Raw genomic sequence first — 16,244 nt, forward strand, 5'->3', positions numbered from 1 at the left:
CATTCATCATAACAGGCGGCGCCAGGCATTTTGACAAGCTGCTCTGTGAGCTAATGTTGAGAATCCAAGTGACAGTTTCAGTGCCAGCCGATCAAATCATGCCTAAGCTGAAATATGACACAGTTAAAATTGAGTTTTCATACGAGGCCCTTCTCCCTACTGCCACCCGATGGTAAAGCCAGATATTACAGGACCCTGATGCGCAAGTATACCAGGGTCCACGACAGGCACCTCGGCACACACAGCATTTGCGCAGAAGTATACCAGGGCCTTAAGTGCCACACTAACCACTCAGACACAGATAGTGTCCCTAATATGCCGGCAGCTGCCTGGAGACATCCGTTTGAACTCCTAAATTGCGTGGCTGACTGTGTTTTCAATCTTTCGTAATTTAGTCATTAGAAGAAAAGTTAACATTTTTAATCGTGATTAATCGGTATTAATGAATTTATAAACATGAGATCCATCCACCTTCTACCGTTTTATCCTCCTCATGAGGGTCATGGGGGGAGCTGTGTCAATCTTAACTGACTTTGGGCCATAGGTGGGGATTGATAGCCGTAATTATAAACCTTACGACAGCATGTTAAGTGCCTTGAGATAATGTGATTCAGTGCTAGACCAATCAAACACACCTAGCTTCTTTCACGCATGTCGCATCATAATGGCCCCTGGACCTTACGGTCATTTATTGCCCATGTGTACTTCGACTATAATGTGATTAACAGTTGATGTCACAGACACTGACATTTTACTGGCCAAAATGAATGACGTCATGGTTGAGTGGATATGATGACACGTAAACAGGCAGAGGGGAAAAGGAGGTCCAATGAAAAAGAGATAAAATCCCCTGCTTCAGGCAGAACACTGGGCAGTGTCTTGTCTTCGCCTCCCTGTAATGATGCAAACCATCGATGAAGTGGACCTCTGTTTCCCACAACTCCTCAACGCCTCTTGCAGGAAGATGCCATTGCCTCCAGCAATGTCCATGCTCAGTCACATCATGCTGCCGTTCATCGGTCTGCTCACTGTGATTCTCAACCTGTTCGTCATCGTCTCCATCTCCCACTTCAGGTTGTTAAATATCTGCTGTCTTTTCATTTCAGGACTGTTAAGGATTATACGACAAATAATAATACGTATGTTACTCTCTTGCTTCTGCAGGAATCTCCACACACCCACCAATATCCTCCTCCTTTCTCTGGGTATCTCAGATTTCCTTGTGGGCTTCCTGATTTTCGTTCAAACCTCGGCAATAGACGGCTGCTGGTTCTTCGGTGACTTTATGTGTCTTCTGTATTACATTCTGCAATACATCATCACCGGTTCCTCGATAGGAACCATGGTCCTCATATCAGTTGATCGCTATGTGGCTATTTGTGACCCTATGCATTATCGAACCAAAGTCTCTGAAAGAAGAGTTAAGATGTGTGTTTGTGCTTGTTGGGGAGGTGCAACCCTCTGTCACTGTGTACTGGTGAGGCAAAACCTGAAACATCCAGGCAGCTTGAATTCCTGCATCGGAGAATGTGTCCTTCTAGTCAATAGCATCTCTGTAGTCATAGACATGGCTGTGTCCTTTATTGGTCCTGTCATTGTTGTTGTTGTCCTGTATCTCAGAGTCTTTGTGGTGGTCATTGCTCAGGTCCGTGCCATGCGAGCGTGCACGGTAGCCGGTCCTCAACAGAGCTCGGTCAAAGTCAAGAAATCAGAAATGAAAGCGGCGAGGACTCTCGGAGTTGTCGTTGTTGCATTTTTATTATGTGTCTGCCCGTTTTATTGTGGTACAGTGACAGGCACGGACATCCTACTCACTGCGTCAAGTGATGCATCAATTATGTTTCCTTTCTTCTTTAACTCCTTTTTAAACCCATTGATATATGCCTTTTTCTATCCCTGGTTTAGAAAATCTATCAAACTCATTTTTACACTTCAAATACTGAAGCCTGGCTCCTCTGACTTAAAATTAATGTAAAGAGAACAGATCTGATGAGTAGTTTTTAATAATGTAGGGATCCTACAGAGAAAAAGAGAAACCCAGTAAACAGAGTAAAGTCAAGACATAAATTAACCATAAACTTTACTTGTTTTGCTTGAAATGTACATATTGCTATCTGATTAGGTGGTGTTTAAAATCTCTTCTATGCTTTGACCCTGAGTTTGGAAGTGTGCACATAGTGCTGCAGGCAAAATCCCAGCCATGTGCAAGCCCAACACAGGTGGGAAAAATTAAAACCTGCTGTCCTTCATTGCCTATAATGCATAATATATTTCACATATTGTCTAGAATATGTTATAAATATTCCACAAGTCAATTCCCCAATTTTTTCTGATCCTAAATGTCACTTTCTCTGTACCAGTGATACCTTGGCTTTTTTAATATTATGTACATGTTTCTCCACGGTATGACTCAGGAAAACCTGTGAGGGTCATTGATAATCTCATGTGCATTTTTTGAGGATTTGTTGCTGATGAATTTTACAAAGCTGGTTTTAAGGCAAATTAATATTAGGACGTTTTTGTTGGTTTTCTGCGCAAATGTTGAAATTTGAAGTTGCTGTCAGTGAAATAGATTTATTATGATGTGTGCCAAATCTATGTTTTGGCTTGTATCACTGAGCTACAACAGATGTTCTCAAACAATAAGCACAGAGACTCAAATTCATCCATGGATTTATGACTCAAACTGGGTTAAATAATATTTATTTCACAAATACCTTCATCCAAGTCCCTTAATTCATATCCTGTTTTATTTTGGTCGAGCGGTGACATACAGTGTTGGTATTTTTCACGAAACATGCTTAAAATGTCTAGTTTTCACATGATTGTATTCATTTTGCTCAGTACAATACATAAAAATGATGATATGAATATCTTGAATTAAATTCAGAGCAGATCCAATGAAAGTCAAAGTGATGGTGATGATATTATGAATGTTATGATGATATTGTTCATATTAAATGTGGATCATTCTGAATGAGTCTCCGCATCAGAAAGATGTTTGTGTGTTTACCTGGTATTCCTTATGTTGTGTGGACCTAAATCTGTTTACACGGTCACATTATGGGGACTTGTCTTCCTTACGGGGATAAATATCAAGTCCTCATAACTTAAATTGCTATATTTTAAGGTGAACACATGTTTTAAAGTTAGGCTGCAGTTAGGATTCACAAACACTCACATGTGCACAGAGAAGTCTAAAACACTCCTCATTCACCATAACGGGTAGCGCCAGGCATTTTGATGAGCTGCTCTTTGAGCTCATGTTAAGAAATTTTCAACGATCCAAGTCACACTTTCAGTGCCAGCCTATCAAATCATGCCTAACCTCAAATACTACACAGTTAAAATTGAGTTTTCAGACAAGGCCTTTCTCCCTACCCCCACCCCATAGTCAAGCTAGATACTAAAGGACCCTGATGCTAAAGTATACCAGAGTCCACGCAATGCGACACACACTTCAGCACACAAGGCATTTGCGCAGAAATATACCAGGGCCTGAAATGGCAAACTTATCACTCTAGACACAGATAGTGTCCCTTATATGCCGGCAGCTGCCTGTAGACTTCCATTTGAACATCAACACTGCATGACTGAATGTACTTTCATTCTCTCTTAATTTAGTGATTAATAAATTGTGAAATTTTGATTGCGATTAATCAAGATTAATGAATTTCAAAATGTGTGATCCATCTTCTACCACTTTATCCACCAGACGAGGGTCACGGGGGGAGCTGTGCCAATCTCAGCTGACAGGGTGATCGGCAGGAATTGACAGCCCTAATTATAAGCCTTACGACAGCATCTAAAGTGCTTTGAAATAATGTACGTTGTGATTCAGTGCTATACCAATCAAACACGAGTGGCTTCTTCTGTGCGTTTTCATGCACTTTTACATGTTGCATCAGATTGGCCCGTGGACCTTGCGGTCATTTATTGCCCGTGTGTACTTCGACTATGATGTGATTGACAGTGAACCCGCCAAATTGAATGACGTCATGGTTGAGTGGAGACAATGACACGCAAACACGTTGCGGGAAAATGGAGGTCCAATGAAAAAGAGATAAAATGCACCGCTCCAGGTGCGCAGCATGTTGTCTTCGCCTCCCTGGAACGATGCAAACCCTCGATGAAGTGGACCTCTGTTTCCCACAACTCCTCAACACCTCATGCAGGAGGACGCCATTGCCTCCAGCTGTGTCCATGATCGCCTATATCATGCTGACTTTCATAGGTCTGCTCACTGTGATTCTCAACCTGCTCGTCATTGTCTCCATCTCACACTTCAGGTTGTTAAATATTTGCTGTCTCTTCATTTCAGGATTGTTAAGAATTATATGACAAATAATAATATGAATGTCACTCTCTTGCTTCTGCAGGAATCTCCACACCCCCACCAATATCCTCCTCCTTTCTCTGGGTGTCTCAGATTTTCTCGTGGGCTTCATAATTTTCTTTCAAACATCGGCAATAGATGGCTGCTGGTTCCTCGGTGACTTGATGTGTCTTGTGTATTACATGATGCAATACATCATCCCCTCTTCCTCGATAGGAACCATGATCCTCATATCAGTCGATCGCTATGTGGCTATTTGTGACCCTATGCATTATCGAACCAAAGTCTCTGAAAGAAGAGTTAAGATGTGTGTTTGTGCTTGTTGGGGGGGTTCGGCCCTCTGTCATTTTGTGCTGCTGAGGCAGAACCTAAAACACCCAGGCAGCCTGAATTCCTGCATCGGAGAGTGTGTCCTTCTAATCAGTAACATCTCTTTAGTCATAGACATGACTGTGTCTTTCATTGGTCCTGTCATTGTCGTCGCCGTCCTGTATCTGAGAGTCTTTGTGGTGGTCATCGCTCAGGTCCGTGCCATGCGAGCGCGCACCACAGCTGGTCCTGAACAGAGCTTGGTCAAAGTAAAGAAATCAGAAATTAAAGCAGCGCGGACTCTCGGCATTGTTATCGTTGTGTTTTTATTATGCGTTTGTCCGTATTTTAGCGGTACGTCGACAAGCGCAGACATCCTGCTTAGTGTGTCAAGTGATGCATCAATTATACTTCTGTTCTACTTCAACTCCTTTTTAAACCCATTGATATATGCCTTTTTCTATCCATGGTTTAGAAAATCTATCAAACTAATTTTTACACTTCAAATACTGAAGCCTGGCTCCTCTGACTTCAAATTAATGTAAAGAGAACAGAGATGATGAGTAGTTTTTATAATGTAGGGATCCTACAGAGCAAAAGAGAAACCCAGTGGACAGAGTAAAGTCAAGACATGAACTAACCATAAACTTTACTTGTATCAAATTGACTGAATATCACTGTCTGCTTGGGTGGCATTTAGAAACATCCCAGCCATGTGCAAGCACAACACACAGACAGTAAAGTCACAGAGTAAAGTCTTGACATAAACTTTACTCATATGAAATTTACATTTTTCACTGTCTGCTTTGGTGGACTTTAGAATCTCTATAATCCCTATACCCTGAGTTTAGAAGTGTGCACAGTGCAGAGCTGCATGCAAGATCGCAGCCATGTGGGAAAAACACAACACGTGGGAAAACCAAAAACCTGATTTCCTTTATTGCCTATAATGCATAATATGTCACATATTGTGTCCAGAATATGTTATGAATATTGCACAAGTCAGTTCTCTAGATTTCTATCATTAAATGTCAATTTCCCTGTCTCATTTATACCTTTATCACTGTGTTTTAGCTTTTTTAATGTGATGTACATGTTTCTCCAAGATATGACTCAGGAAAATGTGTGCGGGTCATTGATAATCTCATGTAGATTTTTGAGGGTTTATTGTTGATGAATTTTGCAAAGCTGCTGTTTATGCAAATGAATATTTGGACCTTTTTGTTGGTTCTCTGCTGAAATGTTGAAATTTAAAGTTGCTGTCAGTGAAATCCATTTCTTATGATGTGTGCCAAATCTATGTTTTGGCTTCTATCACTGAGCTACAACAGATGTTCTCAAACAATAAGCACAGAGACTCACATTCTGAGTATTTGTGAAATAAACTCATGTTTATTTCACAAATACCTTCATTCAAGGCCTTTAATTCATGTCCTGTGTTATTTAGGATGAGAGGTGACATCATTGTTGGTATTTTTCAGGAAAGGTGCTTGAAATGTATAGTTTTCACTTGATTGTATTTATTTTGCACAGTACATTGCATGAAAATGATGATATAAATATCTTGAATTAAATTTAAAGCAGACACAATGAAAGTCAAAGTGGTGATGATGATGTTATGAATGTTATGATAATATTGTTAATATATGGTGTGGATAATCCTGAATGAGTCTCTGCGTCAGAGAGCTGTGTGTGTGTGTGTGTGTGTGTGCCTGGCATTCCTGATGTTGTGGGGACATAAATCTGTGTACACGGTCACATTATGGGGACTTGTCTTCACTTACTTGGACAAATATCTAGTCCTCATAACATTAATTACTACATTTTAAGGTGAAGACATGTTTCAAATTCAGGCTGAGGTTAGGATTCACACACTCACACTCGCATGTGCACAGAGAAGTCTAAAACACTTCTCATTCACCATAACGGGCGGCGCCAGGCATTTTGGCGAGCTGCTCTGTGAGCTCATATTAGGACATTTTTAGTGCCAGCTAATCAAATCATGACGAAGCTGAAATACGACACAGTTAAAATTTAGTTTTTTTAGGCGAGGCCCTTCTCCCTACCGCCACCCGATGGTGAAGCCAGATACTACAGGACCCTGACGTGGAAGTATACCAGGGTCCACGCAATGCGAAACGCACTTCAGGACTCACAGCATTTGTGCAGAATTGTACCAGGGTCTTTAGTGGCAAACTAATCATTCTGGACACAGATAGTGTCCCTAATATGCCGGCAGCTGCCTGGAGACTTCCATGTGGCCGACTGTTCTTTCATTCTCTCGTAATTTAGTTTTGAGAAGAAAAGCAAACTTTTAATTGTGAATAATCTGGATTAATGAATTTTAAAATGTGAGATCCATCCATCCATCTTCCACTGCTTTATACCCCACATGAGGGTCATGGGGGGAGCTGTGCCAATCTCAGCTGACAGTGCGATTTTTAGAAGTCTTAATACAGCATGTAAAGTGCCTTGAGATAATGTATGGTGTGATTCAGTTTACGACTGGCTTTTTCACGTTGCATCAGATTGGCCCCTGGAGACCCGACAGTCATTAATTGCCCATGTGTTCTTTGACTATAATGTGATTGACAGTGATTGGATGTCACAGACGGTGATATGTTACACGCTAAACTGAATGACGTGAATGATGGTTGAGTGGAGAGGATGACACACAATCACGTTGAGGGAAAAAGGAGGTCCAATGAGAAAGAGATAAAATCCACTGCTTCAGGCAGAACACTGGGCAGCATCTTGTCTTTGCCTCCCTGTAATGATGCAAACCCTCAATGAAGTGGACCTCTGTTTCCCACAACTCCTCAACGCCTCCTGCAGGAAGACGGCTTTGCCTGCAGCTGTGTCCACGATCGCGTACATCATGCTGACGTTCATCGGTCTGCTCACTGTGATACTCAACCTGCTCGTCATTGTCTCCATCTCCCACTTCAGGTTGTTAAAAATCTGCTGTCTCTTCATTTCAGGACTGTTAAGGATTATACAACAAATAATAATATGTATGTTACTCTCTTGCTTCTGCAGGCAGCTCCACACACCCACCAATATCCTCCTCCTTTCTCTGGGTATCTCAGATTTCCTCGTGGGCTTCCTTATTTTCTTTCAAACCTCGGCGATAGACGGCTGCTGGTTCCTCGGAGACTTCATGTGTCTTCTGTATTATGTGCTAGAATACATCATCACCTCTGCCTCGATAGGAACCATGGTCCTCATATCAGCCGATCGCTATGTGGCTATTTGTGACCCAATGCATTATCGAACCAAAGTCTCTGAAAGAAGAGTTAAGATGTGTGTTTGTGCTTGTTGGGGGGGTTCGACCCTCTGTCACTGTGTGCTGCTGAGGCACAACCTGAAACAACCAGGCAGCCTGAAGTCGTGCATCGGGGAATGTGTCATTCTGATTAATAACATCTCTTCAATCATAGACGTGACTGTGTCCTTTATTGGTCCTGTCATTGTCGTAGTCGTCCTGTATCTCAGAATATTTGTGGCGGTCATCGCTCAGGTCCGTGCCATTCGAGCGCGCACGGCAGCCGGTCCTCAAAAGAGCTCAGTCAAAGTAAATAAATCGGAAATGAAAGCGGCGAGGACTCTCGGCGTCGTCATCGTTGTGTTTTTAATATGCCTCTGCCCGTATTTTTGCACTGTGGTGACAGGTGTAGACACCCTGCTCAATGCGTCGAGTGATGCATTTGTTATACTTCTGTTCTACTTTAACTCCTGTTTAAACCCACTGATATATGCCTTTTTCTATCCCTGGTTTAGAAAATCTATCAAACTCATTTTTACACTTCAAATACTGAAGCCTGGCTCCTCTGACTTCAAATTAATGTAAAGAGAATGGAGCTAATGAGTAGTTTGTTGATTATTATTTTATTTTTTAAAATCTCGGGATCCTACAAAGCAAAGCAATAGAAACCATGTGAACAGAGTAAAGTCTTGACATAAACTTTACTCATATGAAATTTACATTTTTCACTGTCTGCTTTGGTGGACTTTAGAATCTCTATAATCCCTATACCCTGAGTTTAGAAGTGTGCACAGTGCAGAGCTGCATGCAAGATCGCAGCCATGTGGGAAAAACACAACACGTGGGAAAAACTGAAAACCTGATGCCCTTTATTGCCTATATTGCATAATATGTCACCAATTGTGTCCAGAATATCTTATAAATATTGCACAGGTCAATTGCCACGTTTACTGACCCTAAATGTCAATTTCCCTGTCTCAGTCATACTTTTATCACTACACTTTAGCATTTTTTAACATTATTTACAAATGCACAATGACTCTCTTTGACCAAGCTGAGATTTAAATAATTATTTTTGTTTCTCCAATATATGACGCATTTTTTAAGGATTTGTTCTTGATGAATTTTGTAACGCTGGTGTTTATGCAAATGAATAATAGGACAATCAGCTCCTATGATACGTAAATGGAAAGTTTTAGATTGTCTTAGCTCTTTAAAAGTAAAGTTGGTTCTCTGCCGAAATTATACATTTGTTATGATGTGTGCCAAATCTATGTTTTGGCTTCTTTCTCTGAGCTACAACGGTTGTTCTCAAACAATAAGCACAAAGGCTATGAATTTATGACTCAAACTGTTTTCAAACTAAAAGATATGGTCCTGAATTCATGTCCTTTTTCATGTAGGTTCGAGAGGTGATGTACGATGTTGGTATTTTATAAGAAATGTGCTTAAAATGTTCAGTTTTCACTTGATTGTATTTATTTTGCACAGTACAATACATAAAAATGATATGAATATCTTGAATTATACATGAACTGTGTGTGTGTGTACTTGTCAACCAGTAGAACGGGGGACTTTGGTGTCGTTTAACACCCACAAATAGGGGACTCATATTGAACAGGAGACATTTTTCAGGTCCACCCTGAAAAATTGGGGGGGGGGGCCCAATCTGTTTACACAGTCACATTGTGGGGACTTTTCTTCCTTGTGGGGACAAAAATCAAGTCCTAAGGTTAATTTCTGACAACAAATCAAGTCACGTCTGAGATCAAATATGACACAGTTAAGATGGAGTTCTCAGGCAAGGCCCTTCATCCCGCTTTTGGTGTTTTTTCAGTCAGAGTGCACACAGCCGACACTTTGTCACCATCACTATTGCAACTCGGGATGAACCTATACTATACTTCATGTCAAAATCCCTGGATCAGATATTGGAAGAATGAAAATGGTCAATCTGATTAAATCCCAATATCATATATCACATGCGTCTCTAAGCACATGCAAATTGTAAAAATGTAAATTAGCAGAGAAGTATTTAAGCTGAGTCCTGTTGTGTGCTTTGTGGGAGAAGAATATTTGTTGCACAGTTGGAGAATTTTGTCTTTGAAAAAGCCTGAAAATGCCTGTATGTGATATATACAATATATCAATACAAGGAGACGGGGGGGTGGAGGGGCAACAAAATGCATACTAAATGATACTCGGACACAAAAAAAGTAATATCATGCCATCCTGAATTGCCGCATTTTGAACTCTTGCTTTAAGGCCAGCAATGACTGTTTTACTTCAGTGTTGTTAGTGCTCTCCACACCAAGCACACCATTTCAAAAATATCCTCGAAAGGCCCCTTTCCCACTCTGTTATATCACATGGATGTGGAACTGATATGCCATTGCCATTTTTTATCAATCATTTTGAGCGTACCCACAACATTGTTGAGAAAACAACACAAAAATAGGGTTAGGGTTAACCCTAACCCATAGGAATATATATATGTATATATTTAATAATATTATCCAGAGAGCATATATACACATCCATCAATTGACTGATTTATCAGATTTCAATCTTTTCTTTGTACTGTACACGGGAGGGCGTTAACCTTGGAAGATTTACAGTAAATTGTAAAATTTATGTACGCAAAACAAAGTAATTTTAACTGTCCAAACAATTTAACTAACAGTTAAAGTTAAACATTCAAACACACATGACTTTTCTATTCATTCTCCTTCCTACAGCATGTTGGCCTCACAGGAGTCTCTCTGCAGCAGCTTCAGTGTCACAATGAGTTTAACAGATTTTCTAAACCAGGGGTAAAAGAAAGCATAGATCATGGGGTTCAAAAAGGAGTTAAGATAAAATAATGATACGACCAAGATAATCGATGAAGCAGTGAGCAAGGTGTCCTCACCGGCAAGAGCGACACAGTAATACGGGCACACGCATAACATAAAGACAACGATGACGACTCCTAGAGCACCGGCTGCTTTGATCTCTGACCTTTTAGCAGAGCCATGTGTGACGGCTGCTATCTGGGACCGCATGGCACGAGCGTGAGTCACAGCCACCACAAACACTCTTGTATACAACACGACAATAACAGTAATGGGAACAATGAAGGTTAAAATAAGATCTACAAGCCCAAGAATAAAATTATAGACAACAATGCACTCTCCAATGCAAGTGTTGTACCTGCCTGGATGTTTCAGGGTATCACTGAGGTTTAGACCTTGGAAGGATGAAGAGAAAAACTAATTTAAAGCAACACAGATCTTAACTCTTTTCATTGTGATTTTTGTGGAGTAAAACATAGGGTCACAAATAGCCACGTAGCGGTCAACAGATATGAGCACCATGGTTCCCACTGAGGAGGAAGTGATGATATACGCCAAATATTGATGCATGACACACACATCATCTCCGAGGAGCCAGCAGCCGTCTATGAACATAATGTGAAAGCACATGAAGAAACCAACGAGGAAATCTGAGACAGCCAGAGAGAGGAGGAGGAGGTTGGTGGGAGTTTGGAGCTGCCTGGAGAAGAAAGACCATATCAATCAATGAATCACAATCAATGATATAATGTGTATCGCCAACTGTTGAGCTGAATAAAATATGTGGCTACTTGAAGTGGGAGATAGAGATGATGACCAGCAGGTTGAGAAACACAGTGAGCAGAGAAATGAAGGGGGGTAGCACATAAATCACAATGGCCTGAGAGTAAGAATATTTTGGCCTCCTGCAGGAGGCGTTGAGGAGATGTGGGAAACAGTGTTCACTGTTCTCCGAGTTCTCCATCACCGAAGAGAGCGAGAGAAGCTTCATCACGTAGCTCATTCACTTATTTATGTGTTGTCCACTCCTCTTCTGGTGATGTTTCTCTCTCTAAGGAAATGGACATACCATACAAGAGTTGTGTTTGATTGACCTGTGACAGAGTATTTGCATAAGTTCAACTTGGCCAGCACTGTTGCCTAAGATGTACCAAAAGGCCTATGTATCTTTAAGATATCATATGTTGGGTTTCCATTGCCCCTCGAAATGTGGAAACCCTAAATATATAAACAAAAAACCGGTAATGGAAACCTAAATCATGGAAAACCTCTCAAATATCTCTGAAACAATTGTACGCTCTCATGAGGTGCTTTTTCAGACGTGTCGATAGACAGGTTTATTGCAAAAAAAGTGTAATGGAAACACTTTTTTTAATAACTGGACATGACGGTGGGGGGGAGGGTCACATGACCAGTTATACATTAAATTGATTTGACTTGATATGTCAATTGCTCATATTCATATTCAAGCATATTCTTAAGATATCATAAGTTGGGGTTCCATTACCCGTAGAAATGCACAAAACCTAAAAACTGTATGTCAATACAAAAAAAATGGCAATTTAAGGAAAACCCCTCAAATATATTGATTATATTTGATTTTTGGTTGTCCTACTGAGAAGTGGGCAAAATTAGTTTTTACGTTGTACACTGTCAGTATTTCATAAAACCATACCATAATCATCATAGCATTCGTGATGATTGTACAAGTGTTATATCTTTAATATAATGGCTTACCACGGAAGAGCTATTTGTATTCAAATCAAAAGAAATTCCAATTGTTCAGCGACTGAAACAATGTTCTACCAATGTGTTTTATCGACCTTATACAGCGGATAATATCCTCCTAAAACAAAGGCTTGTCAGTCCTGGACTTTCTTCACATGGTTCGATCACTACCTTTCACAATGATCTCAGTGTGTGCAAGCAAATGGTCGTCCAAGGGCGTTCCACAGGGCTCAGTCCTCTTTTTTCATTTACATGAACAATGTTGCTCATAATGTCTCACGGGCCAATTTCACACTGTCATGTATTCCTCAGCGCCGAATCCAGACCCGGCTCTCTCTAAATTGCAAACCGCATTTAGCACTTTGCAGTCGAATTAGGTTTTTTTTGAAGCTTGTACAAAAACAAAAAGACTTATTATTGGAAAATAGACTCAGATCCACAGGCTTGCCTCAGTCCAATTAAACATAAGCTCCTGGTTCCTTCTTTGCCGAGGGCCCCCAACGTGTCTTACAACAGCCCTGCCAAAGCGCTTTAAACTGCAGAAATGCGAATGTTACAAGAGAATTGTGCCATTGTTGAACTGCACCTGTAAATATGTGCCTAAAGACTATGGTATGCATTTAAACGATACACAACTATAAATGACTTTCCAGTTGAAATGTTGTATGTATGTTTTATTATTATTATTGTTTTTTTTTTGTTATTTTTTTATTAATTAAATTGTGTATTATTATTTTATTTATTATTATTATTATCATTATTATTTTATTTTTTTCATTATTATTCTTAATTTAATAAATAATATAAGAAAAGATTATGTTATGCAACACTCTCAGAATACCATAATACGAACAGAATGGCTGTAAATTCACCACTGCAAAATAAAGAAAGGGACATTTTATACTTTAAGTCTTTATTATCTCTGTTTTCTGTGAAGGCACACCCATGTTATTGTGAAATAAATGGTATCTTCGTGCTTGATGGAAATGAAAACACACAAGTAATTCACACATTTGACATTATTTCTTGAGATTAGATTAGATTAGATTAGATTAGATTAGATTCAACTGTATTGTCAGTGAAAAAGCAAACACTGAAGCGCAAATTAGAATGCACAACAGTGTAATACAGTAATGGATGTGGAGTATGTGCAAAGCAATGACCCGTATAATGGTATTACAAATGCTATGTACAGTGTGTGTGATTGTCAAACCCCTGTTTACACATTGCTCTTTCCAACATTAACATCATGCCATTAAGACTAGTTTTCTTCAATTTAGTTACTTTGAGACATCTCTCTTAACATGCCATTTAAAGTTCCTCCCAGAGAAAGAGGCACGGCTGACGTTTACACTTCGTATTTCTAAGAGTGTAGCAACAGTTTGTTGAATCTCAAGTAGAAATCTCAAGTAAAAACATATCATGTCTGCTTATAATGTAAATGTGTGGTTCAAACATTCAGAAACATGTTTAAATACACATCATCGGCGACCTTGAGTGTCTTGAAAGGCGCCTTAAATATAATGCATTATTATTATTATTATTATCAATTTTCGGGTCAGGCTGCTGACTTTTATAAAGATTCCACCAAGAACCCTTATAAAACCCTTTATACAGGAAAGGGGTTTTAAAGGGTTCTCTGGATCAAAATGGTAAATGGGAAAGACAATGAGTTTAATGCTAGTGTTATACCGGCCTGGATGTTTCAGGGTATCACTTAAGTTTAGACTTTGGAAGAATGAAGAGCAAAACCAACTCAAAGCAACACAGACGTTGATCCTTCTGTGTGATATAAGTCGAGTAAAACATAGGATCACAAACAGCCACATAGCGGTCAAAAGATACGAGCACCATGGTTACTATTGAGTAAGAAGTGATTATATATGACAGACATTGATATACAACACACACATCAGTGTTCTGTTCACAGTCAGGGTCAGGCTGCTTTCTACAGCATGTTGGCCTCACGGGAGTCTCTCTGCAGCAGCTGCAGTGTCACAATGAGTTTAACAGATTTTCTAAACCAGGGGTAGAAAAAGGCATAGATCATGGGGTTTAAACAGGAGTTTAAGTAGAACAGATATGCTACAAAGACTACATATGGAGCGTTTGCCACAGTTTGTACACCCACAAGAGTGAAGAAATATGGGGAGACGCATATTAGAAACACAATGATGACGACTCCGAGAGTCCTGGCCGCTTTAATCTCTGACTTTCTAACAGTTACTTGTGTGACGGCTGCCATCTGAGACCGCATGGCACGAGCGTGAGTCACAGCCACCACAAACACTCTTGTGTACAACACAATGATAACAGTAATGGGAACAATGAAGGTTAAAATGAGATCTAGAAGCCCAAGAATATAATTATAGACAACAATGCACTCTCCAATGCAAGTGTTATACCTGCCTGGATGTTTCAGGGTATCACTTAAGTTTAGACTTTGGAAGAATGAAGAGCAAAACCAACTCAAAGCGACACAGACTTTGATCCTTCTATGTGTGATTTTAGTGGAGTAAAACATAGGATCACAAACAGCCACATAGCGGTCGACAGATATTAGCACCATGGTTCCTACTGAGGAAGAGGTGATGATAAATGACAGACATTGACACATAACACACACACCGTCTCCGAGGAGCCAGCAGTCGTCTATGAGCATAACCTGTAAGCACATGAGGAGACCAATGAGGAAATCTGAGACAGCCAGAGAGAGGAGGAGGAGGTTGGTGGGCGTTTGGAGCTGCCTGGAGAAGAAAGACCAACAACATGATATCAATGAATTAGACATAATCAATAGCAATCAATCTACGACAAAACTGTTCCGCTGAAATAATTTTGTCTACTTGAAATGGGAAATTGAGATGATGACCAGCAGGTTGAGAAACACAGTGAGCAGAGAGATGGAAGCCAGCACGACGTAAATCAAAACGGCCTCAGAGCGAGAGCTAGAGCGCTTTGGCCTCCTGCAGGAGGCGTTGAGGAGATGTGGGAAACAGAGTTCACTGATCTCCAAGGTCTCCATCACCAGAGAGGCTTCATCACACAGCTGATTCACTTATTTATGTGTTGTCCACTCCTCTTCTGGTGACGCTTCTCTCTCTCTCCAAGGAAATGGACGCACGGTGCTCAACTCCAAACATTTTCACCCCTCACCTCTGCACTTCACCTCACGCCAACATTTTCACACGGGATGTCTCGATGACGGTTGACATAGAGGGGTAATAAGATTATAATAGTTCGGGATTTTCCATTCCTTTTAGTTTTTATTCGGATCCGAGCCACAGGCGGCAGGGGTTGAACCTATTGTCGTGATTATATCCGTGGATTTGCGGTCATTTTTGAGGGGGGTTAACGTGCATCGAAACTCTAGCGAAAATGCGATATTGCCGTAGTTCCCGGAACCCGAGCGTTGCTCAAGGGGCTCTATAGCACCCCCCTAAGGTGACAACAAAGGCAAAATTGAGTGCCAACCGAATTTCCCTGAAAACCTGGCGGGAAGATGATACAGACCAAGACGAACATAAGAGTCCGACCGTAACCATGGCCCCAACTCAACAGGAATCCTAGTAAATCCAGTCCTGGTTTAGTTTTGACCTTCTTTTTTTTTTTTTAAGTTTTTATTAGTTTTAAGAGTGGGTTTGCTTGTTTGGGTCAGTTTTGAAAAAGTTTTGTTGTAATGTGGAGAATTTGCCTGGTGCAAGATTCAACAAGGTCATAATAAGTACTGTATGTGATTGAAAAATAAACAGCAAAAGATGTGATTTTAAAA

The 16,244-nt window shown here is 40.4% G+C and overlaps 2 protein-coding genes and 1 pseudogene across 3 annotated transcripts; 1 reads left to right on the top strand and 2 right to left on the bottom strand.

Moving 5' to 3' along the window:
• Positions 1-7,421: 7,421 nt before the first annotated feature.
• LOC310938419 (trace amine-associated receptor 13c-like) lies at positions 7,422-8,495 on the top strand (the record flags this gene model as incomplete). Its single annotated transcript, XM_083902912.1, has 2 exons — positions 7,422-7,594; positions 7,685-8,495. The coding sequence occupies 2 exons, from the start codon at positions 7,422-7,424 to the stop codon at positions 8,493-8,495; spliced, it is 984 nt and encodes a 327-aa protein (XP_083759038.1).
• A 2,147-nt stretch (positions 8,496-10,642) lies between these two features.
• Positions 10,643-11,708, bottom strand: LOC310938420 (trace amine-associated receptor 13c-like; annotated as a pseudogene). Its single transcript has 2 exons — positions 11,536-11,708; positions 10,643-11,444 (listed from the first exon to the last, which is right to left on the bottom strand). The product of its transcript is annotated as a trace amine-associated receptor 13c-like (transcript).
• A 2,712-nt stretch (positions 11,709-14,420) lies between these two features.
• On the bottom strand, positions 14,421-15,497 carry LOC310938421 (trace amine-associated receptor 13c-like; the record flags this gene model as incomplete). Its single annotated transcript, XM_083902913.1, has 2 exons — positions 14,421-15,219; positions 15,319-15,497. 2 exons carry the CDS (start codon positions 15,495-15,497, stop codon positions 14,421-14,423), a joined length of 978 nt encoding a protein of 325 aa, XP_083759039.1.
• Between the last annotated feature and the right edge of the window lie 747 nt (positions 15,498-16,244).

This window comes from Microchirus variegatus (genome assembly GCF_963457635.1).
Source record: "Microchirus variegatus genome assembly, chromosome: 16".
NCBI lineage: Eukaryota > Metazoa > Chordata > Actinopteri > Pleuronectiformes > Soleidae > Microchirus > Microchirus variegatus.